The sequence below is a fragment of the Clytia hemisphaerica genome, unplaced genomic scaffold (genome assembly GCF_902728285.1).
Source record: "Clytia hemisphaerica strain Z4C2 unplaced genomic scaffold, Clytia hemisphaerica genome assembly, whole genome shotgun sequence".
NCBI lineage: Eukaryota > Metazoa > Cnidaria > Hydrozoa > Leptothecata > Clytiidae > Clytia > Clytia hemisphaerica.
The window spans coordinates 248,251-274,134 of NW_027104443.1; the positions used below are offsets into that span (position 1 = coordinate 248,251).

The window sequence follows — 25,884 nt, forward strand, 5'->3', positions numbered from 1 at the left end:
TTTGGATTTCCTCCACATGACTTTCTATAGCAAGACCATGGTTATGTTATGTAACCACGGGAGACGTATGGTAAAATGATTAAAATTAGCTCTAAAAGGTCTTTTTTGAAACCTGAAGGTATTGCTAATTTAATGAGTAATGTTTGCATTGAAAAAAGCTTAATCATCATTATTTCCTCTCGCATTTATAACTTTTGAAGTCGTTTCAAATCAATAAAGTCTATTGATTATGATAATTATCCATTCAGTAATTAAAATTGCACTCCTTTCCTTTTCTTTCAGCTTCATGAACATTTAGAAGCTCTAGCTTCTATAAGTCTATATTAATGAAATTCAATACTTACTAGTTTTAGGTCCTTTTTATAAAACAAAAGATTTATTGTTTTGAATTTAGAAACTTAAACGAATGGACGTAGAGCTCATAAAATTGCTCAGCGAAGGAATATTTTCTCAGAATATTTTATATATATTTTATCTTCTCATCCCTTTGGCTTCAGAATCAAGAGACATATGCAATGTTTTGAAAAAACCGTACGCTATGTGCAAATAAACTGATCTTAGTAGTTGACTATTTTTTGATTTTCTTGTTTATTAGAGGTTGAATTAATTGATTAATTGATTATTTATTTGGTTTGGAGTAGTTTTTAACGTTTGATCGTAGATTACAAAACTTTCAACATTAGATTGCCGCCGGAAAAGGTAATTACATCTAATTTCTCTAATTTCGTACCTAATTTTGTAAATTGAACTAAAGATCTGGTCCCCTGAAGCCCTTGAAGCTAGAAATTCTCTTAATAATTTGAATTCTTCTCTTTTATTTGAATATAGCGAAATAATGATATCGCAAAAAAAGGCAAAAACTTATTATTACGTCATAATCGACGACTTCATGGAAACTAAAAGATTGAATTTATCTCAACAATGGTTCATCCAATTCCCTACTAACTTTACCCAAAGATGAATCTCGGCACCAAAATCAATCTTTCGAAGAAAAAGATTATTTCGAAAGAATGACATAATTTAGTTGACTTCAGAATTTCAAAAAAACTTTGTTGAGATACAGGGTTAAAGTTTTTAGGGAAAACTGTGAAAATTAGCAAAACATCAAATGGTTAGTGAGAAGGGGGAGGAAAACAGCCGTAGGGTACCAACAAAGGGTTACCTTGGCTTCCAGAAAAATATGTCTTAGGTACCACTTCCCCCTTTTTTGTACCTGAACATAACCCTGGAAAAATACTTCGTAATACCAAACAGTCGAAATTTGGGAGAGCCCAAATTTGGAAGGTTCTTTGTGACAATTTGATTTTTCCAAAATCTGAAAATATGAAAATCAAAAAAATAGTTTTCTGTTATATGAGGTCTGATTTTTTTCGCGATTTTTTTTTATCGGAAAATTGGAAAAATTTCCATCCTGATTTGCCAAAATTGATGAATTTTATCCATTTTATCCATTTTATAGCAAAATTCAGTACCAGGACTAGCTTGAAATGAGTGATTTACCATACCCCACCCAAAATGTAGTACCGGGTACTAACTTTTGAGGCTCGAAATTAAACACCACCACCCGGCTTTGGGTCAATCACACCCCAGGTTAGAAACTACGTATATGTACCTTTCATGTTCAGTCATTTGTTTGGTCATTTTCTGACGACTAATGCGAATCATGGTAATTTAACATTAAGTGCCAACACGCATGTATGTGCGCATTGACCTCAGTTTGATAGAGAACTACTAAACTGAGGACTGAAGTGAGATTCGAACTCACGACTTTCGCATTACTAGTGCTCTTACTTACTGCTCTACCGACTGAGCTATCCAGTGTAGTATCTATGGTAATTTAAGATATGTCATAACTTACCCGAATGGACCCCTTGCTACTATATGCAGGTTTCTAGTATTCTGTATTCCGAACTATCTTAGAAAATTTTCGAAAAATCTTCAATTCCCACTCGATTCGTAACCTTTGAGAAAACTGGGAAGTACAATAGTGCAGGATCCGTTGATTCATTACCTATAAGTAATACGCACTTGATTTCACACATTCCGAAAAATCCTTTCCTAAGTGAGAAAAATACAATGAAATTTCATCCTTTTTTGGGAAAATATATATACACGTTTTTTTTATAAGAATATAGTCTATAACAAAATTCATGATGACCTACTCAAAAAATTTAAAATATACTAAGAATATCACAATCATGGAATATGGGCATTTTTAATTATTCAATTATTCAAGCAAGGCTCAATACTTTCATACTTAAATATTACATGTGAATTTTATGATTCTAAGGATTTCGTAAGAATTTTTAGGATAAATTTCCCTAAAGAATACCCATGATGAAATGGAAAAATACCATTCTTTATAAAAAATAGTGTACACTCTAATCTCCATTTAGAAAGTTACTTAAATTTCGAAGATCACTATTCGGACTTTTAAAAAGTCATCAAAACCAGAATTCCCGTTGGCAATTTGTTCGGTCATCTCATTCATATTAGCCAAAACCTTCGCACCGAGTCCCTGAGACAGGGGTGTTACCATGGCTACAAGTTGTATTTTACGACCATAAATCATAAATAACCTGATTACATAACTTCTCCTATTCTCCCTGACGAATAAAATAATTTGTTAATGGCCTGTGATTATGGCAATGAATTATAATCCCTTGATAATACAAACTGCTGATCTATTATGAGTACTCGGCAGGTACACGTTTTTTATAAGAACATCTAAAAAATTTTAAGCCGTCGGATGTTCTTAACTCTTAGAGTTTTAAGCCTAAATATGTTCTTAACGTGTTCTCATTTTCGCCTTTTTCGGATATTTTTTTGTCTATTTTCCCTAGAAATTGAGTGTTTTTAGAGTCAATTAATCCTTTAAATGTTCTTAGATTGTTCTTAGCATTTTGGTCATCGAAGCCTTATATTCCTATACCGTTTGTTCTTATGAAAAAAACGTGTAACTCAATGAATAGCTTGCTCAAGTGTTTAAAATACCTGAGATATATAGAGTCAATTATTGTCAAAGATGTTTTTTTATGTTTCGATTATAAACCTGATTCTGATACTTTCTGGTCAGGGGGTGGGTGAGTTATTCTCGCATTTTCCAGGGGGGGGGGGGTGTTACAGGATGACAGGGAGTGCCTTGTTTTCGACCCTCGCACCCTGCTTTAGCGGATCTAAAAAGGAGATAAAATTGGAAAACTTTTGTAGATTTTATGACCCTTGTCGGAATTAATTTGACCATGTTTTTAAGGGGCAAAAAATTGAAAATTTCCTATTTTTCCGACCTTTTATGGTTTTCATCCCTTAAAGGTACTACCAGGTTCCAAAAAGAGTTTGAAGTCTTAATTTCGTCCGCCCGCCCGCTTAAGATTATCTTTTTAACAAAGTATTACTCGCAGCTATATCTTTTCTCCTTCAAAAGAATGTATGAATGTGTTTTTGATGTTTTTGTTGCTTGTTTAAAGCTTAGTGCAGGTAACTCTCTTGCAGGGAAATTATGTGAGTCTGCCTGGGTTTTCAAAGTTCATAAAGTCTGTCAACAAGGGTTCACAAACAGATTGTTTCAAACATTCTGTGTCAGACTAATCTACCTGCACCAAACTCAGAAATTTTAGAACTTAGTTATCTGAGGCAATTTTATTTTTTCTAAATTTTTGAACTTAGATTCCCAGGCTACCATTAACGTATCTTGTTGCTTTCCCGAAAGTTTTTTATTACATTGTATTAAGTTTGGTTGCCAAATTCTATATTAGTGATATTCTTAGCATATTCTTTTGGCCAAATATATCATGAATATTCTTGTACAGAGTACATCTATATATAAAAGAACGTGCATAACAAATCATTGTACGAATATCCCGGAGGGGCACTCGATTTCTAAATGACGGCACGTGCCGCCAAAAATTGGCCTTCAAAATCGGACTCTTATAGTGTAGCTCTTTAAGCAGTGAGAAGGTACCCTTACAGAGCATTTTATCGAAATATTTCTCTCCCTTCCGTGTAGTTTGATTACATTTCTTATTTTGCTGAAGCCACCAAAAAATGAGCCTGATATGTCAAAACAATTTGAAAAACAAATCAAAATAGGTGCGAGTTAAACTGGTTTATCGTCAACTTAAAAATTACCAACAAACTTTTCTCTTTCCATTTGTCTTTTCATGTTTTGTTTTTCCACTTCCGTTATTTCGGTGAAATCGTCATAAAACATTCGAAAATGATTCGAATTGTCATTGAAAATATCAAGCATGATTTGACAACTTTCGTGTGTATTGGGAGGAAGAAGAAAACATTCCTGAGAATAAATTTCGGAATAAGATACAAAAATAAGTAAAAATGATTTTTGCGTGTAAAATATGAATGCAGCATTAGCTACCGGACCGGACTAGATTTATATCCGTGTTTTTAGCCAATTAGATTGCTCATATCTTTCATGTTGACGATAAGGTAATATTAACGCTTGCTGGGCACGCAGTTTACCACTTAATTCTCTCTTCATCTTTAGCCAGTTTATTCGAATGCTTGTTACAACAGGGGTTTAGGGTCCCATCTAATTATAGTATGCCAGAAACCAAGGATGTGTAAACGAACCCAATGTTTGAATACTAATTTGAGTGATCACTGTGGCTTATTTAATTAACCAGCTCTAAGTGCCTTATACTGTAAAGAACATTTAGAATAAAATAAAAATAAACGGGGCGAAAAATCGAGTGACAATCGACGTCTCAAAACATGGTTATATTGCATACCAAAATGTAACCACCAACTTTCACTGAATTTTTTATTATTCCATGAAAGATTTTAGTTTTTGTGGATTTTCGAATACTAATTTTTCCTCTATCTTAATTTTCAGGGTTAAACCCTTCCAGGCTCAAGGCTCAAGCAAAATCGATCAAGAACAACCGAAGTCGATTCAAAGGTATTCTTAGAAAATATTCCTCTTGGAATTTTTTTGTGTATAGACAGTTTTCTGTATCCGTGTCAAGATCATACTGAAATTTTACTTTTTTAAATTCCCGTTTTCCTTATTTACAAATAAAATTACAAAAAAATAAATATTGGATTTGTCGTTTTTTCATATTTTCATCGTTTTTTTATAATTTTTATTGTTTATGTCTTTATGTTTAATTTTCATTTTCTTGAGTTTTTTGTCATTTCTTCTCCCTCTTCCTCTTCTCTTTGAGGCGGCCGCTCGGGCACAGGACGCCAAACTGAGTTCTAGGCCGACTTTTCAACCTTTCCTTTTCTGCTGTACTTAACTGTAGCCAGTTGTTGAGAAAAATATGGGAACATCACCCAGGAATAATGCCTAACTGTCAATTTAACCTCACCAAAATATGGGAGAGTTCAAAGTCTGGAAAATGTTCTGCGACAATTCGATTATTCAAAATTAGAATCTCAGGAATATTTCAGTTCTGATTTGCCAAAATTAGAAAATCCTTGCCACCCTACCCAAAACCAAAATTAAGTATCAAGTACTGCTTTAAATGATAATCAAACACTGATGCTACCCGGCTATGGATCAGTGAACTGCAGCTGTTCCCCAGTCTTCCAAAGATTCCTGATAAAACATTACACCTTTGTATCATGGAGCAAAACGATTTCCAAAACAGATAAAAAGGCTATAACTTTTGAAAGAACTCCGAACTATATAGCAGTTTTACATTCAGGAGTGCTATATCATCAAATAGAAAACTTTCTAAAAAGGTCGTAGAATACACATTTTTTTATTAGAACCCAGTTTATAAGAACATTGAGGCTGAAATTCGTCGAAAAATTAAGGGATCTTCTCAAAAATATAATCGATTTTCGATTATTAAGTTCGATTAATGATTCGACTATTTAATCAAATAGCTGCCGTCGTTTAGTCGAATAGCTTCGACTATTTAATCTCCTATATTCGATTATTTAATCTCCTTTATTCGATTATTTAATCCTTGTATTCGATTAATTAATCCTTTTTCGCTTATATCTTAGGGATCCTCTCAAAAATACCGAATTTCGGTAAAATGGTTTTCGGTTAAATTCGGCTGTTTGTTTTGGACAATTTTCCTACCCATCGCAAGTGAAAGAGGATAAAAAATGCTAAAAAATGATATATAAAAAAGTACAGGTTGTAATCCAATTTTTATCGATATTTTTGCCTTGAAGTTATATCTTTTTTCAAATGCTGTACTGTAACGTCAATTTTAACTTCACGTTTCAATGGAAGCGCAATTTCGAAAAAGAAATCCCTTTATTTTACAAATCACCGACACATATCTACTCATTCTCTTTAGCATTTTTTACCTCCAAAATAAATAAAACTTACTGGTTATCCTTGGGAGTTTTTGATATCCAAAAATGAATCACCATTAATAAAAACAAAGTTTAGATAAATAAAGTCTCCCATCGAAAACTGAATTTCGAAGGGAGGAAAGTCTGTAGTGAAAACTGAAGCAAACAAAGCATTCCATTTCCATACATACCTCTTACAACCATATCTCAATGTAATAAATTTTATAACTTTCTGTTTTCAAAGTCTTTTCAAAATATGAATAAAATGACAATATTTTAGGTTTAATTTTTAGAAAATGTTTTCTTCTCAAAACCAAACTCACAAATGAATTCAATGTTTTGATTGCAACATTTTCGAATTTTTCGAATGCGTGACGCCAATTTGATTGGCAAAATATATCGAACTCGCGCGAAAAACAATGCAACGACTTCATTTTTTAGATGACAAAAAGTGCAATCATCTGCGCGATGATTCGATCTCTTATCTAGCCATTAAAAAAAACCTGGATGTAAAATTCGAATCCATTTTTGCAAACAGAATAATAGAGCATGACGTAACTTGTAAGAAAAAAATGTTGCATTGACCAATCAAAACGCCATGATTGACGTTTGCGAACAGAACAATAGAGCAAAAGATTGTTTTCTTCCTGCTTTTATATATGACGTAATGACGTATTCTTGATCTTGTGAGCGCTCTCCCTTTTATCCTTTTATCTTTTTTTTGTTTTACCCTTTTTGATTTGAACATGAACACAACGATGGAGTGCTATTTTCGAATCGAAAAACAATAACAAAGAGATAAGAAGCAACTGTGTTGAGAGGTTGATCACAGAGGAAAGTGTGTGGAAATTAAAAAGATAGAAAAAGATGGAAGTACTTTATCGTGGAGAGATCGTGGAATTGTTATCCAAACATTAAGAAACTTAAAGATGATGCGATAATGTGATTCACAAAAGGATTATTCTATCATTTCATAATTTATGATGCCCCTTGGTAGATCAAAAATCCTTAAAGGTAAGAAGAGAATTATGCAGTCATTGGTTGATTTGACTACGGCTTTTTGAAAATCCACAGTAGACAAAGGCTTGTTTGCGCTGTTTTCGATCTACGTAAGAAAAAATGTTTTGGAAAAAATTCGATTATATTTTGGAATCAAAAGGATTAATTAATCGAATAATAAGATTAAATAGTCGAACCGAGGGGACTAAATAATCGAACTGAGGGGACTAAATAATCGAACTGAGGTGACTAAATAATCGAATTTCGATTGTTAAATAATCGAAGTACTTCGATTATTTAAGCGAATTTTTCGCTTAAATTCGATTATTTAAGCGAATTTATTTTTGAGAAGATCCCTAAGAACATTGTAAGAACATGCTCAGCATCAGTTTGGAAAAAATTGACAAGAAACTACAATTTTCCTCTTTTTAAGCATTTTTAACCGAGCTTAGGCATAGACTTTCTAAAATCGAGAGTTAAATGCTGTCCAAATTTTACCAATTTTAAGTGCTTTTTATTTTGCATGATAATGTCGATTTAGAGAAGTCTGAAAATTTAAGAACGCATTTAAGAACATTTTAGGCTGAAAATGGCTAAAAAATAAGCACATCCAGGTTCAGCCAAATTTTAGGTGTTCTAGTAAAAAAAAACGTGTATAAGTGAAAAATGAAGATGAAAAAAATCAACTTCTTGAATCAATGATCAGCTGACCAATGATCAGCTGCAAATTATACTGAGACAGACTTTAAAATGATTTTTGTTGAATTTATGCACACGCAGTCCATCCCCCTAATTTTGGGAAGTGATATATTAGTATTAAAATATATCATTTTGACATAGAGACCAGCCGAGTTAGGTCTAATCGGGATTCTTGATTTGAATCAAGCACTAGATTTTGGATTTGAGAAGAGGTTTCAGATACTACATTTTGTCAAGAGAAGGAAGTAATGTTCTTGTCCCTTTAAAAAATTACGAACAATTCTGAAAAAGAAGGCAAAAATGACATGGTTTTTTTTTTCTCAGCAAAAAAGTGGGCCCCCGGCCCCCCTCCCCCTTTCGCCGGCCCTGTTTCCCTCTCCTAGAAATCTTAATTTTTTTCTCACGCTTTTGTAATTGATATCTGTTTTCGCTTAAATAAAATTCAACTTGTTTCTTATGCATTGTCATTTTTTAAAAACAGATCTATTTCCCAATTTATTATGTTATCTCCGAGGAATATCGATTCGCTCCCCAATGATGACGTCATCAGCTGAAGCGGGGAAGCAGATGGTTGTAAGGAAATCCTCTTTCCTAAAAATTCTGATCTGTGTTCCAATTTTTCGAGTAAAAGTTATCTCCTGGAAGAGGGAAACAGATATTTTGAAGAAACAGGCTCATCGGCTGCTTCTGAATTTTGGGACCAAAAACGTCAGTAAATATCATACTAGTCATAGCTTTCACTAAATGCCCCCACAGAAAGGTCATGTCATGCATTTATAAGCTTTTTAAATGCTTTAAAAATTAAAGCATAAAGAATAATCAGGAATAATTGATTGATTTAATTATTTATTGATTGATTGAAAAAAAAATCATATTCCATTAACAAAATACTTGAAGAATTCATGCAGCTTGACAATTTAATAAAATTCAAGGAAAAGCTTCTCAAAAACATATTTCGAAAATCATGGTATCATTATCTTACTGACTTTCACATCTCATTGTTTGTTTGTTTTTTCTTACAACAATATATATCATGATCATCCACTAAATAGACCTTTTCCGATAATGCTGCAGACATCTTAGATTGTAGGCAAAATATATAGCGGTGAATAAATCAACAAGGTAACCAATCAGAAATAGATTGTTTATTTTTCATTGACTGCTATATATTTCAACAATTCTCTTTGCTACTTTGCCTAATAAACAATAGTAAGATGATAAGATGATACTGCGTATAAAATTTATCAAAAAGTTCTGCGCCATCTGAAATAGACCAATCCTAGTTAAGGCCCGGGCTCCACTTGCGTACGCTGTGATTGCAGTCAAAAGAAAAATAAAGAAATGTCATTGTGGTCCATTCAGACGTACAGTCGAAAAGTTGAAATGTGCCTAATTTTTTTTCAAGTGCATACCTTAAAGGAAGAAATTTAATTTGGCGGATGGCCAAAAAAGTTTTTTCAGAGGGAATTTAATTTGGCGGGTGGACGAAAAAACTAAATTTGGCGGGAATTTAATTTGGCGGTCGCTTAAAAATTTAACCTTAAGATGGCGTCAAAACAGCGAAAAAATAGCAAAAACACCTTAAAAGAGATCATATTTTCAAAATATTTAATTTGGCGGGAAATTAATTTGGCGGATGGCGGAAAAAAAGAAATTTTGGCGGGAACCTAATTTGGCGGATTTCAATCAAATCCGCCAAATCCGCCAAATTTTCTTTCCGCCAAAATTTCTTCCTTTAAGGTAGTACTTTTTCATGATGCAATCTTTTCTCCAAGCTGAAAGGATTGAAGCCATTAAGATATGATTGCAGCGCAGACATTGAAGAGACGGGCCTTCAGGAAACTAGACTTTTTGAGTTTTTAGCTATATACTCTCACTTGATGGTGTTCCTGTATGATTGTCTGTGTGCCTAGTCTAACCACCGTTAAATGCCTTAACTTGGTAAGCTAGAATTGAAGCTATTCTACCAAACCCCTAGAGCGTAAGTTATTTAGGCTATGGGGCCATCCATATAGTACGTACGCAGTGAAGGGGGCAAAAGCGTACATCTATTGTTTAAATGACATTATTTTTATTGTTCTCTGCGTACAAGGGGGAAGGGGGTATCAAATTTTAGGAAAATCTTTGCGTAGGTACTATATGGACGGCCCCTATCACAACTGCATGAAAAAGTGGAACGAATGTAAACAAACTTTTTTCAGGTTTTTAAAATAGATTTACCACACTGAACAAACAGTGAAAACACTCTAAGTGAGGTAAATCTATTTTGAAGACCAAAAAAAAAACATTGATTGACATTCAACACATTCAACCACTTTTGGATTCAACTTTACTTATGTGTACATTCAAATTTTTTGTACTTTGCCGGTATCTTGTTTTACCAAGTTAAGAAGGACTTTCTCGAGTTACGACCATATGATGGTCTTTAAAGCTCAAGAAGCTCTATAAACAATAAAGCTAGTTATTAATATAATAACAGACAAAGATAAATTACAGTTTGAACAAAAATATCAAATGTACATTTGAAAACTTGAGCAAACTTCTTTAAAGATTTCAGAAAAAGAATTGAAATTATTGCTGAAATGAACTTCTGACTAAATTACAGTAATTTTTAGTATTCAGTTTCAAAGACAAGAAACAAAATTTGATATACAAAACACTTTTTCCAGTCAATGAATCAGCTCATCATCATAACCAGTCTGCCATTTTGTTTGTTTTGATTTGCACAAGTAATATTGTAATTCGTGTTATGGTGTAATCACTATACTTTTTCTATAATTTGCATTTATAACACTCGCTTCAGCTTTTCAATGCTAAATCAAAACTAATAAAATGTAATACGCAATAATGGTAATAGCATATAACGTAATATGAAAATATGTATAACATTTACCGCTGTATAATTTACCGCCATATTTTTGCGGAACACTTAATTGGCCGGAAAGCCGATTACGACAAACAAAAACAATTCGCAAAAAATCGAGATTCCAGTCCAATATATTGCGTGAAGCTATGAGTGCCTCCTCAGTCGCTACGCTCCTTGCAGGGGCAATTAGTCTCAAAAGTATTTAGTTTTTCCTCCGAGAAGTTATTATAGGAACAAAAGCTTGAGAGTTAATTTCTTAACATCAGTCTGTAAAATACCAGATTCACGAGTTAAAATAATGAAAGCTAAGTAGAATATTAAGGAAATTCATTCTTAACGATTTGGTGGGCACATGTTTTTCTTTTATTTACATTACAGATGCTGAGTACACAGTCACATACTGACGATGACCAAGAAAGAGGGTTTCGTTGCCAGGTTCTCCTTGGCAAATTAGACCATCAACTGCGAGAGAGAATATACATAAAACTGAGCACACGAGATCCAGCAAAACTATTTCAATTCTTTCTATCACATAAAACTACAATCGATAAACTGAGGAAAAAAAAAGTCATCAAAGATGAGCAGTACAAATTACTGCTTCCGACTTCTGGAATGGTCTACCTTGACCAGTTTGACAGTACACTTCTCTTTTTAGTAACTACAGAGTTTCTTGGAGAAAATATGAAAGATTTAAGAAAAATCAGGAATACGATCCAACATGGTGGCACCAAAGTCAGTCAAACGAAATTCAAGGCCATACTCAGTGAAGCAGAACCACCTTTATTACAGCTAGGGCTATCCAAGGCTGAATTTGATGACATATGTAATATACGGATTGTTGATTCTAAAGTGAAGGAACTGATGACCAAGACTTCTTTCAATTATGCCTGTCTACCGCCAGTTGCCAACCACTTCAGAAGAGCAAACCTGGTCAGCAATATTCACCAAGCAGTTTACCGTCAACACCACGATGACTTCAAATTCTCTGTTGTAATCAGTGGGATTGGGGGCAGTGGAAAGTCGGAAACTGCTCGCGAATATTGGCAATCCTATCGTAATGTTTATTATGAGGATATTGTTTGTTGGATTAATTGTAACAACTTTGTCAACATCGAAAAATCATTCACCGAGATCGCCAACCGATGTGGCATCAATCAGATCTATAATCAAAATGGTTCAGTCAAATCATTGAAAGAGCTTTCAAATCTTGTTTACGATTACATTTCAGTAAGACAGGATGTGAATAAACCACGTAAAGTATTGTTTGTTCTAGACAATGTCATCAATCAGGTTGCTTTGGTCGATTTGATTCCTGAGACCAAAAAGGAAGCACCACATTTTCTCATCACCTCACAATGCAGTGAATGGGATCAACGATTCGATGTTATCAAGATAGGAAAATTTTCTAACGAAGAGGCTGAACAGTTCTTAGAGACAAATATCCACGATGTAGAAGCACGCAAAGATAAAGAAGCAAACCAAAAACTTCTAAAATCTCTCAGCTATCTACCCCTTGCTCTACAGCAGGCTTTTTCATTTATTAATGAGAATGGACTAACTGTTGGAATGTACCTAACCATATTCGATAAAAGACAAAAAGAACTTCTTTCAGAGGGAACACAAGAAATCGGAAACCCTTCAGTTTATACTACTTTGTCTTTGACTTATAATAGATTATTACAGGAAGGTGGTCAAGAAGTTATTGATCTTCTAAACAAAATATCCTACTTGGATGGAAAAGACATCAGGAAAGGATTACTGATCAAATTAGTTGATGATGTATTTGTTCTAAATAAGATCTTATCTTTATTGGCCAAGTACTCAATCATTGAAACCACGAACACAGGAACAGGCTTTCTGGAAAACCAAATAAACTGTCACGAATTAACTCAAACGTTCATCAAAGCTTACGTTCCAAATGTCAAAGAACCAGTCTATCAGGAGCTAGCAAATACCTTTATTGAAGACATGAGAAATTGCAGAAGTCAAAGACAAAAAATGGATGGTAAATACTGGTACCAGCACTTTCTTTTCATCTGTGAAAAAGATGTTGAGAATATCTTTCTTATGAAATTCATTGATGTACAGAATGATTCGATTCATCTCTTTGAAACACAAGGAGATATGAGAAGACTTTGTGACTGCTTGAAAAAAATTATGGAAAAACTTTCACATACAGATGGTTATGAAAGAAAAGACTTGTATTTAAAAACTAAACATAATTATGCAAACACTTTAAATAACCTTTCTCATTATCATGACGCATTACGTATATTTAAAGAAATTGAAACCGTTCGAAAGGAAACCCTCGGTGAACGTCACAACGATTACCTCACCACGAAACATGAGATTGGATGCTGTTTAATGAATTTATCTCATTATCATGACGCATTAAGTATCTTTAAAGAAATCGAAACCGTTCGAAAGGACACCCTCGGTGAACGTCACAACAATTACCTCTCCACAAAACACAACATCGGACACTGTTTAATGAATTTATCTCATTATCATGAAGCATTACGTATATTTAAAGAAATCGAAACCGTTCAAAAGGACACCCTCGGTGAACGTCACAACAGTTACCTCACCACAAAACACAACATCGGACACTGTTTAATGAATTTATCTCGATATAATGACGCATTAAGTATCTTTAAAGAAATCGAAACCGTTCGAAAGGACACCCTCGGTGAACGTCACAACAATTACCTCTCCACAAAACACAACATCGGACAATGTTTAATGAAGTTAACTTGTTATCATGACGCATTAAGTATCTTCAAAGAAATCGAAGCCGTTGAAAAGGGCACCCTCGGCGAACGTCACAACAGTTACCTCACCACAAAACACAACATCGGACACTGTTTAATGAAGTTAACTTGTTATCATGACGCATTACGTATCTTCAAAGAAATCGAAGCCGTTGAAAAGGGCACCCTCGGTGAACGTCACAACAGTTACCTCACCACAAAACACAACATCGGACACTGTTTAATGAAGTTAACTTGTTATCATGACGCATTACGTATCTTCAAAGAAATCGAAGCCGTTGAAAAGGGCACCCTCGGTGAACGTCACAACAGTTACCTCGCCACAAAACATAGCATCGGACAGTGTTTAATGAATTTATCTCATTATCATGACGCATTACGTATCTTCAAAGAAATCGAAACCGTTCGAAAGGACACCCTCGGCGAACGTCACAACGATTACCTCACCACAAAACACAACATCGGACACTGTTTAATGAATTTATCTCATTACGAGGACGCATTACGTACCTTCAAAGAAATCGAAATAATTGAAAATAAAACAGTAGGCCAGAGACACAAGAAAACCTTGAAATCACCAGCTGCAAAACTCACTTAGAAAACTGGCACGTATACGAACATAGAGTTGCATTCAAGGCCCTCCTAGAGGCAAAAATTCAAAGATGAATCTAGTTTATTTTATGATATATTGGTCTACTGAATAATATAATTATACAATGTTAGGTTTTATATCACTTAAGGTCACTACATACTCCTTGTGAGTTTTCACTCCCAACTAATCCATTTGCATTTTCCATAGCTCCAGGACAGAATTCTTCAGGACCTCTATTCGTCCTGTTTCTGCCTGTTTTGTCCTATGTTTACATTTTCGGGGAATCTCCTGCTGAATATTAGTATCTCAATCGGTTAGGTTCCACTTTGTTTTTGTTTATCAAGAGGGAGATTCCTACAGTCCGGACGGAACGTAATCTCGGGAGAAACAACCCTCACCTGCGGATAGGCCCCGTAACGGAGTGTTGGTTCTTCCCAGAGCCCGCTTTTCGCCCTTAGTGGTCTACTGATCACTATTCTGTTCGCACGCACTTTAAAAAACGAAAACTTATTTTTTTTCTAGATATATTTAGGATTTTTCTCTTCTTTTTTTTAAATGTAAATATTTATCTTTAGAGACTTATTATATATACTGATATATACCAGATTATTGGTGGCAAAAGAGAACAAGAAAAAAAAAACAAAAAAAGCAAGAATTACTTGATTGGCAAAATCTATATCGGAGAATGTTTGAAGAGAATGAAAGTATTCGACGAAGCGTTACAAATTTTCGAATCATCCAAACCGATAATGACAGAAGTTTTGGGTGACCATGACGATGGATACTTGAGAAACGATTTCCACATCGGTCATGTTCTATCAATGAAAGGACGCTTTGAAGATGCATTGAAAATTCTCGAATCAACACAAACAAAACAGATCGAAATATTCGACAAATCCCATCCGGAAGTTTTACAAACGACAAACGTTATCGGGCGATGTTTAGCAGAAAAAAGACTTTTTGATAAAGCCCATGATACTTTATTACAAACCCTTGAAGATGGTTTACAGGAGTTGGATAAAGGACATCCAATTATTCTCTCCATCAGAATCAATTTGGCACACTGCATGTTTGGTATGAAAAAGATTGAAGAAGCAATGGATCATTTGACTGAAGTTGAAGAGATATCTTTGCAACGGTTTGGTGATTATCATTCGATTTATCGTGAAGCTGTCGAAATGAAAGAACAGCACGAACAGAAAAGAAAGCAAAAAGAAGAAGGTGTAGATGTTTCACCTGGTAAGTTCACACTTTATATTTACATTTATTTTCCTGAACTTGGGAAGGACGAAACCAAGGAAGTAAAAGCCCGAAGGGGTAGAAGCAAATCTGCTAGGTTTGATTTAAAGCCGCTGAATCCTACCTAAGTTGCGCCGGCTTGAGCGGCCCACATGGTTTTTATACAAATTTCAGATTGAAAGTAAAAATTTCCGCTAGATTATTATACAACTTGACAAACAAAGAAACAGCTAAATTCTATCAGTCGTCAAAAATAAGGCACATGTTCTAAAGCTTCACCTTTTTAAAGATTTGCTTCATTAGAGATTTTTTAGTTTTTGTCAAATCAGGATTTGATGCTAGGTTTCATTTGAACCATATTTTTGGCAAACCATCTCTTTAAAATTGAATGTTGAAAATTGAATATCTCTAATTCAAGGGATTGATTTTTACGTATGCTACATATGACATTATTTTTAGGGATCACACAATGGCTTGGGATAAAAGCTTTGAGTTTTCAAATATCTAAAGCTGCTTAAAATATTTCGAGTGAAAAATGATTTACTAATACTGAAAAAAGAGTTTTGATGTATTATTAATTTAATTATTCATTAAATGACAATATTTTTTCAAAAGATTTTTTTACTTTTTTGACAAAAGCTTTTTTCATCCTCAACATTTTTAAAAATTGAAATACTAATTTCATTTTTCGATTTTATCTATAGTTACTGAAAGGATGCAATCAGCAAAGTTGGAATAAGTTCTGTCTTTGGAAAAGAACTTTCATAAATAACCACACACGTAAGTAGAAGTTACTACTGGTAACTAGAAGTTTCTCAAATCTAAGACAACAATTCCTGATTAAGAAGAAACCAAAAGAGAAACAAGCTAGAAAATCGAAAGCCTCGTTGTAATCTTAATCATTTGATTTGTTAGCTTGGAAGAATATATGAATATGAATCCAGGTATGGAAAAAAAGATGACCTTTGTCTTCATACTTCATATTTCCTTAACTTTTTAATTTTTGGTAAAATACATTTCACACCCCTGTGTCACAGACCCCAGCCCCATTGGAAAATCTGGCAAAAATTTCGTCCCTGGTAGGAAAATACCCAATTTCCCCACTGGGAAATTGACTTATATTTCATCACCACTAGAAATTAAATGTTTAAAAACTGCACTCAAAAACCACCCACACTGGATTTTTTAGTCTTTGAACAATAGAATTTCTATCCCCATTGGGATTTCAATAGGAATTTTATCTCAACTTAGGAAAGGTTCCACCGGGGCTGTGAGACTGTGTCATTTCATCTGCTTTCTTTTGTATTTCAGTGTTGGTCGAAAGACGAAAGAAAACTAACAACTAGATAACAATTATTGGATCGAGTAAAATAAACAACAATAATGAAAGTTGAACTTTGTTTGTACAATGTATAATAAAACCTATACGAATTTTTCAGAATAGTATCAATCTATTCTGTCTGGTTATGGACCTGTGAAACGAGTGGATTGAAATGACGATGATTGATTTTCATAAATTACTCTTACTCTATCAAAAACATTAGTTTTTTTCGCAATAAGCATTTTATACACTACTAAATATATTTAATTTTGGGTTTTATAACTATTTTTGATATAACATTTATTTTAAAATTATTCAATAGTGTTGTTCTTATGTTTATTTTTTTTTTTGCTAGATTAATAAGAATTTACCCGTAATACCATTTTACAGAACGAATCAATTTATCAGATTATTGACACTAACTTTATGTAAAGGATTCTTTGCTCATGCAAAATATAAAAGGTAGAATATTGAAGCAGCGCAGATGAAAAGAAATCATCATTTGGACTTCCTATTGAAAATAAAAGTGCTATCTAAAAGATATATCTATCTCAAGAACTTTTCAATCTGCAATTTTGTGAGCTTTGTCAGTATTCTTGAGTTGTTTTTTTTTGTGTGTTTTGTTTCTACAGCATATTTTTTTTTCATAGAATATAATTATCTTTTTATTTAAATATGATTATTTTTACATAGGACGAATAGCCATTGTAAAATATGGAAGAGCCTGAAAGACAATTAATAAAAAAAAAAAATAAAAAAAAAAATAAAAAAAATAAAAAAAAATTTTCCAACTTAATTGCATGGTCTAAAAATATTATTAAATCATTTTCAAAATAGTTTTGCAATGTTTGACAACAATTAATTGCTTTTATCAAAATATTCTACTCCATGCAGATTATTTAAAGGGACATAAAAGTACTAACGAAATTTATAAACAAACCATATGCAGCGGGATACAAAATCAAAAAAAAATATGGCTGATTTTGATTGTTTTAATTGTTTTAAAAGTTTGTTTTGGACACATGATTTTAATTGTTCCCTTTAATGCTACTTTTATGTCTCTTTATAAATTGTGATTTATGTAAATCACTGACATGAAAATGTTCAGGGAAATATATCCTATACTAAAGTGATTTGTTTGACCTATTTATTTAGCTTGATACGAGAGTCCTTAGTATAATATTCTATTACTACACACTTTTTTCATTCATTAGAGCATCTTAGTTATTGCTGAGCCTGAATGTGCTCATTTTTAAACAATTTTGAGATTACTGGCTTTCTTGAAGTTAATTCACGTAAATATACAAGACGAACTTCAGTTATAAAAATTGACCCTCAAAAGTTGGAAAGTAAACACGTTATATTGATTTTATACATCTTATTGTTTTTTGTTTCACCTATACTAAGCAAGTATTCTAATATGATATATCTATCTAAGATTCCTTATTTGTAAATTTTATAATTTCATAATTTTTTCCACAACCAAAATTAACATTTAATCAATATAAATGATCAACGTACTAAATTTCTAAACAACGCATTTTTATATGAGAACGTCCAGAGTTTCTCAACCCTTTACTAACTTTTTGAAAATTTTCCACTCAGGACATGACTTATTCCAACCCCTTCAAAATTTCCCCCCAGGACACCTTTATTCCAACCCCCTCTTATTTAGTTTTTTAAGATTTTTTCCCACCCCCACTTATTCCAACCCCCGGCTAATAGGTACCAGAGTAGATCTTCTAAACTGTCACCCTCGTGCAATTTTAAGAAACGGGTGTCCCTTTAGTCTGTAAAGCCCTAAAATATTTTAACTTTTTTCTTAATATTTTTCCATCAAAGCCTTGTTATTATCTTATAAAGTTTGTCCTTATAAAAAACGTGAGTTTTTAAAAGTACATTAGACACAGTTCTACAATGAGTGGACAAAAACCTTTAATAACGTACCTCAGAGGTTTGTTTCTTTTTACTTTTTTATCATCATCCTCAGAAATGTTTTCCAGATCATCATTTTCTTCTGTACCAGGCCTTCTCCTACGACTTTGAATTGTCTTTTCAGCCATATCCTGTGAATAAAAATGCCATTTGTTTGTAAAATTCAGTGAATTATCAATGGAAAATTGATCTTAACCCTATTTCTACCGACCTTTTTACAGTTTGATATTAGCAGGGGGTATTTCACACTACTCTTTGACAACTTTTAACAAATAACAGTAATGACGACATCATGAAAATCATATTTGGGATGTTGTGAGGTAACCATTGAAAAACTGTTCCACAGAAAAAATCAATTGAAAGCTAAACTGGATGAGTTTTTTTAGTTCTATTTTGATTTTCTGAAAGAGAATAGAAAACCCAATAACTAACATTCCGGTTATTGTTATACTGTAACATTTCAATCTTAAAATCTATGTTAAAGATGAGTAAAATTAACTAAAAATGATGACGTCTTTTTTTTTACAATATATTGTAGATAGTATCATAATCAAAAGCCAATACAAATTTGAAGTAATTTGTATTTGATAGTTTAAAAGTTAAGAGTTTCCAGGATTTTAGCTGGGTTTTATGACCAATGTTGGCAATAAAATCAGAGAACCTGACCTGGTGGATATTCTAAATCAAAATTTTGTAGGCTTGTACTTATTTTTCAGGAAATTCTAATAAAAGTATAGTCTGAATTGCGGACCTCTACAAAACAACAGGTAGTATATCTATAAGGAGCACAAACACTTTTTGTGGATGGCGGCATCTTAAGAAAATAGTGCCAGGGTGGTGTGAGATAGGGTTAAATCTTAGAGGACATTTAGCTCATCCCTATTCGAAATTCAATGTAAAGAGTTGCACGTAAAAACCGTCCCAAGTTTTTTTTAAGCTTTGAACAATAGATTTTCTATCCCCATTGTGAATTCGATAGAAATGTTTGTCCCTACTGTGGTGTAAAGTTCCACCGGGACTGTGAGACAGGAGTGTAATAAATACTTGGAAGATCCAAGTCTTTGTCCGAAATCGTAAACTCAAGACGTTTTGAATACAAAACATTTTCATCAACAATCGCCATTTTGTCACAATGCACTTTGACATAAGTTTCATTTCCTCTGCCAATAATTCCTAGTTCCCACAAAATTACCTCTACATAAAAACGTTTGCATATGAAAGCAACATAGTTTGCTGTCTTATCAATCGGTACAATAACAAATTTAGAGTATAATTCATTCAAATAATCAACAACATCTTGACCTTTGAGTATCGAACTAACATTATTGAATTTATTCCTACGTTTCAGATAGACAATTTTAGCCTCAACTATACCTATATGACTTCGTCTTTCCAAGGAGTAGAAGATGCATTGTACTCATTGATTTTATTGGAGGTTGAGTCAATAAAACTATTTATACCATTCAAAATAGATTCTTTGCATTTGTTCCAGTTGATATTTTTAGGCTCTTGATAATTAGGACCTTTTGATATCAACTAACTGAAAGGTTAGTGCCAAAAGCTTCAAAGTCATCTGTGTATCGATGGAATCTACAGTCTCCTTGTAATTGAAAATTTTATTGCGAATTGTAGAAGATAAAGAATATACTACTGATGGTGGGTCATCATCTTATAGTTTATCTGGAAGTTTTGTTATGATATAAGGTTTACGTAAGATATTTTCAATTGCATGAACTCTAGACCACTATTGTGGAAGTAAATTGGAAGAATAAATTTGAGACTTTTGTTTTCAGTGCGTTTTGGATTTTAGTCAGGAAAAAATCAGTCAACAATTCGTACCAACGTTTCAAATGGTCTTAACAGGAAGATAGAAATACACTGACTTCTTCTGTAAGCTTTCACAGGTTTGCATGTCTAAGTCTATCCATAGGGTTAAAAAAGTCAAAACGTGAACAAACTAAACTGCCGACAGAAGGATCCAAGAATCAATCATTTTTGCTGATGACTCATCCTTGTTTTCGCTTATCCTAGACCATATTCACTGTTCTCAAGAACTGAACAGTGACATGCAGAAGATAAGTGAGTGGGCTCATCAATGGAAAATGTCCTTCAACCCTGATCCTTCTAAACAGGCAGTTGAAATGTACTTTACCCGGAGGTTTAATCCAGCTGACCCCCCCAGAAATTACTTTAAATAATGCAGCCATCGCAGTTCAGAATGATCAAAAACATCTTGGTCTCATACTTGATCAAAAGCTGGCCTTTGACCGTCACCTTGATGAAAAAATGAAAAAAAGCTAATCAAGGTATTGGTCTTATTCGCAGACTTCGTAAATTTCTACCCAGGGATTCTCTTGTCACTATATACAAAACCTATGTTAGATTATGGAGATATCGTATATGATCGTCCTGGTAATTCTACATTTTATGAAAAACTCGAGTCTGTTCAATATGATGCTTGTCTTGCAACTACTGGATGCTTCAGAGGAACATCCAGAGAAAAAATTTACCTAGTTAGGCTTTGAAAGCCTGGCAGACAGGCGATTAATTAGAAGACTCGTCTTTTTTTATAAAATAATAAAAGGCTTTGCTCCTGCTTATCTTACGAATATTCTTCCTCCCCAGAGAGGAGAGAAAGAGCGCAATGCATGGCGAAGGATAAAACCACTACTCGAGGTAACTTTCTGTAGAACCGGGCGTTATCGTGCCTCTTTCTTTCCCTTTTGCATAAATGAATGGAATAACCTCGGAGATCATATACGAAATCTTCCTACTATTAAGTCTTTCAAGCAAGCTATTCCCCGATTCCTCAGATCCAGTGCTAACTCAGTTTTCAGAGCTAGTGACAACGATGGCGTTGTTCTCCTTAACCGATTAAGGGTTGGCTTCAGTCATCTTCGTGAGCATAAGTTCAGACATAATTTTTCAGACACAGTTGACCCCTTCTGCAACTGTCGACAAAATTCAGTAGAAACAACACAGCATTTTTTGATGCATTGCTCTGATTATTCTAACAGCAGACTTGTGATGTTCGACAGCCTTCTTATTCAACTTGACATAGCCTTGTGTTGTTTCAATTTAATCCCAAAACATTGTGTAGAATACTTCTTTATGGCGACCCCGATTTTAGCATTGTCCAAAATCATTATATATTGAGCATAACGATAAAATTTATCTGTGATACAAGTCGTTTTGGGGGACCGTTATTTTAGTCTTTTACTTTAACTGCTCTCCTAGCTCTTTTTCTTTTTCTTTTTTCATTTCTGTTAGTATTTATCCTCTGTAGTTAATTTTTTTTTTCCATTTATTAGTTTATTAATTAATTTATTGTTAGCTTAGTTTGGTTCCTTCCTCTTGGCGGTATGATCTGGTGGTCCTTTTGCGTGAGGTTAGAAACCTTTAGTTTTGTACTATTTGTTCGTGTTACCTATACTATAGATAAAAAAAAGGATCCAAGAAAACGCGAGAATGTTTTACAGCAAGGCCAAGGGCTACCACTTTGACAATAGAAGTAGTAGAGAAGTAGTGAAGTGAGTGGCAGCGGCGAAAAAAGCCCCAAACCACTTAAACCAACGTTTCTAGTGGATTTAAGAAGTTCTGCGCACCATGCTTGGGATAAAAAAAAATTGGAAATCAGACCCTATAGATTGGCTAAAATAGGCATAATATCATCTACGGCAATCTTTAATCAGATTCAAAAATTTGCACTTTCGTCTTAAAAAAAATCGACGATATTAAAAGACTGGATTTTTCCTTTATCTGTTAAAGATCAGTGAAATGAATATCCAGTGAAAATATCAATATTCTACTCCTTCACAAACAGAATGATCTCGATTCCAATTTTAAAGGAACTCACATGGTATGTGGCAGGATTTCGAGAGATCTAAAATCAAACGTTTCCAAAATTACACGATTCTGAAAAGCCTTCGGTAAAACCATGGTAAAACATATTTTTCTGTTCAAATTTTTCACAAATGGGCTCCATGGACCCGAAAAATGGAGTCGTTTTAAAACACAGTACTTATTACAAAAGTTAATTTATCGGGGAAATTGATTTTTATATCAATCGCTGAATTGTAAAATTCACACCATTACGTCTTAAAAGTCCCAATTTGACAGTCATGCCACTAATTTTCACGCTATCGATCAATAATATTTTTCAAAAATATACAGGTTGCTAAATTAAAGTCTGAAGACAAATCAAGCTTTTACTCGAAATTATTACGTGCTTGTTACATGATATTTATTTCCGATTGGTTTTAATTTATTGACACTAATAAAGTTATGAGATGTAAGTTGTAAAGCAAGTTACATATGAATTAAATCTTTGAGGGCTGTCAATCCACCATCGAAATATCAGATACCTATTACTTTGAATAAACGCCCCGGGCGTTTATGGGGCGTTTATTAAATAGTTTTTAAATGGGGTCACTTTAATAAATAAAATTTGAAATTTTCTTTGCCTTTTCATTATTTTCAGCTTAAAGAGATGTCATTTCATTCAGGGATGTAGAAATTGGTCAAAATTAGTTTGAATACCAAAAAGGATACAATTATCAACATGTATCTAAATTCCCTTCAAATCATTCTTCATTATACAGCTACCTGTTTCAAATAAACGCTCCTTCTAGGGTGAGTGAGCCGTTTATTTTAGGGGAGGTTTATTGAAAAATTTTCCTCTAAGGAGGGGCCTTAATTCGAGGGGGCGTTTAAAAGAAGGGGACGCTTTATTCGAATTGATACGATAAGACAGATAATGAATTTACTATAATAGAGACAATCACTCAGTTGACCGATCGCTGATTTTCGTCCAGAAAATGATGATAAAACAAAGTGAAGAATTTCGAAAATATAGTCTTTAAAAATGTAGCTCTATATATAATAATAATCTATCAATGTATAAAAATTTCTATATGAAAATACTATGCGGGAAAGTAAAAATAAACTTTATGATAATATCTATATAAGAGTGCAGTAGAAAATTCTTGTTATCTACAATTCTAACAAGTTTGTTTCATTGTGATTTGTGAAATTGAACAAAAATTTTGATTTTGAAGGCCATAATTTAAGAATTTCGAACAAGTTTTTTGAAATAAACGTTGCAGAGAAGCTGTTCATCTAAAGAATCCTGCATTTATTAAAATTAGACAAAAAGAACGACCAATTTTGCTATCCACAACCATAACCGAAAGTGATATTGTACCACCCCACATCCACGGGAATTAACTACATATGGTTTTAAATAACGACAAATTACGCATGCGTATTACAATTCAGCATTCTTTAGAGGAATAGACTGAACAGAAACATAATTTCCACATAAAGCTGAATTCTGTCCGTTTTTCTTCCCCTATTATATCGGTGTAAGTTGATTTTCAATAAAACAAATCTATGGCGCATCTTAGCACACATAGAAGTAGGCACCGGTTAAAATTCTGTATCCAAAACTCTATCTACAAAGCCAAGTCAAAAAGCAAATGTAGATTTTCAAAGGTCAGTTTGCTTACTATTCAATCTTAACTTTCCAATAAAGTCATTTTTGAAGGATCCAAAATACAAGATGTTATGATCGTTAGGATCCTCATAAACTTCCGAAATATGCGTTATGACTGAACCATCGGGATCGTGATAACTCTTAATGATATCACCGTAGTAATCAAGCTTAATCATCAACCCGTATTTCTTGATTAGACCGTGGAACGTCTCTTTAGGGAGAAGCTGCAAATGAGAAAAGTAACTGGCATATTGAAATATATTTTGGATAGAGGTTTTAAACTTTACGCCAAAAACAACACTTGCCTCATTTTGAAATGATTACAAAGATAATTATCTCAACTGAGATATCTATCATCTTATAAAGGAATCGAGTGGTCTCGACGACGCTATTTATTAAAGAAGGTCGGTAATTGAAGATACCACAGAGACTTGATAAAAATATCAAATTTTTCTCATACCTTAGCGATAGCTGATTTCAGGTTAGGATAAGGTCCAACCGAATCCAAGAACGAGAACGGCCATTTTCTGATAGATGGCAAAGCTACCCAATAACCGCCATCTTTAGAGGGGCGGATATTATCAGGCGCCCCTGGAAGATTGTCGGAGAAGAGATCATAAATTCCTTTTCTTGAGCCTTTCAAAAATAACCTAGAATGAGAGCAAAGAGTAATAAGTCAATGCTTGGCTGTTTATTTCTGCAATACATACAAAGTACCTTTTCTGACCAACACTCCTTGTAAAAACTACGGACTGCCCATTTATGAAGGATTTTCAGAGTGGTGAATTTATCAATAAGATCAGAACTTTCATGATGAATGCAACTAAAATCAACCCTTTCTCAGTGTCAAAGTGGGTCTAATTAACCCCAGTTGAATTGTTTAATTTCACTATAGTAAGGAATAGAGTAAACTCCTCAAACTCGAGAATTGATATTTCCCTTAGCTACCTCAGTGCAAAGAATGTTGAAAATAGTTCTATTTGACATTTTCAGGGCAAATTAAAACAAGAAAGTACAAGAATGAATTATACCTCATAATTCGACTAGCTGTGGTTTCACATACTACAACAAATTCCTCATCGGGGGATAACGCGATTCCATTTGGGAAAAACAACCCATCCATCAGTACTTCACTTTGTTTTGTCTCTATATCATAACTGATTAAACGCCCTTGACCACCGCCCTCCAGGATCATGTATGGAAAATCACGCCTCTGCCATTTCCAACTTGAGTCTGTAAAATAGACTTTATTGCTACTGGAGATGGTTAAGTGATTGACAAATTTGAATGGGACATCGTTGACTCCTTTGGCAGCAGAAATTAATGTTGTAAGTTCCCCAGCTTTTAAGTTGTATTTTAGTAAACCAAGGTAAGCGTCACAAATGATGAGATTTTCCTGGTCACGATCAAATTGTAAACCTAAAGGTCGTCCACATTTGTCCTCTACTGTGATATTGCCTGAAATAAATACAAGGAATGGGATTGGAGAGAAAGTCCAGCTTTAGAAGATACTTTTTTATGACTATGCTTTGGAGAGTCTCGCGAACGTGTACTATGCACTGGCAATATCGAATTACCCCCAAACGCAGTACTCTACTGTGATGTTGGCTGAAGTTTAGAAGAAGATGCTTTCTTTGTTTCCACTGACTATGGAACTTACATGATAAGATGAATATAGAAGTTTTTTATGTT

At 33.7% G+C, this 25,884-nt stretch overlaps 4 protein-coding genes across 4 annotated transcripts in view; 2 read left to right on the plus strand and 2 right to left on the minus strand.

The window, feature by feature from the left end:
- The window catches only part of LOC136820991 (uncharacterized), a 50,554-nt gene extending 33,267 nt beyond the window's left edge, over positions 1-17,287 (plus strand). The window contains exon 5 of the mRNA XM_067077223.1: positions 16,754-17,287. The gene's annotated coding sequence lies outside the window, so the exon portion shown is untranslated. The remainder of the gene's footprint in view (positions 1-16,753) is intronic.
- The window catches only part of LOC136820999 (adipocyte plasma membrane-associated protein-like), a 28,880-nt gene extending 10,053 nt beyond the window's left edge, over positions 1-18,827 (minus strand). The window contains exon 1 of the mRNA XM_067077233.1: positions 18,711-18,827. Coding sequence (XP_066933334.1) covers positions 18,711-18,826 — 116 coding nt within the window. The 5' untranslated portion in view covers position 18,827. The remainder of the gene's footprint in view (positions 1-18,710) is intronic.
- LOC136821008 (uncharacterized) lies at positions 484-14,209 on the plus strand. Its single transcript, XM_067077242.1, has 3 exons — positions 484-699; positions 4,853-4,918; positions 11,219-14,209. The coding sequence occupies exon 3, from the start codon at positions 11,219-11,221 to the stop codon at positions 14,207-14,209; it is 2,991 nt and encodes a 996-aa protein (XP_066933343.1). The 5' UTR covers positions 484-699; positions 4,853-4,918.
- A 5,075-nt stretch (positions 18,828-23,902) lies between the features above and the next one.
- Positions 23,903-25,884, minus strand: part of LOC136820996 (adipocyte plasma membrane-associated protein-like) — a 30,804-nt gene continuing 28,822 nt past the window's right edge. The window contains exons 5-7 of the mRNA XM_067077230.1: positions 25,224-25,650; positions 24,653-24,842; positions 23,903-24,416 (exon numbers count right to left, since the gene is read on the minus strand). Of these exons, the coding sequence (XP_066933331.1) occupies positions 24,186-24,416; positions 24,653-24,842; positions 25,224-25,650 (848 nt within the window). The 3' untranslated portion in view covers positions 23,903-24,185. The remainder of the gene's footprint in view (positions 24,417-24,652; positions 24,843-25,223; positions 25,651-25,884) is intronic.

Bases quoted from the DNA above. Each gene is read 5' to 3' on its own strand.
- LOC136821008 (XM_067077242.1), top strand. From the start codon at position 11,219: ATGCTGAGTACACAGTCACATACTGACGATGACCAAGAAAGAGGGTTT.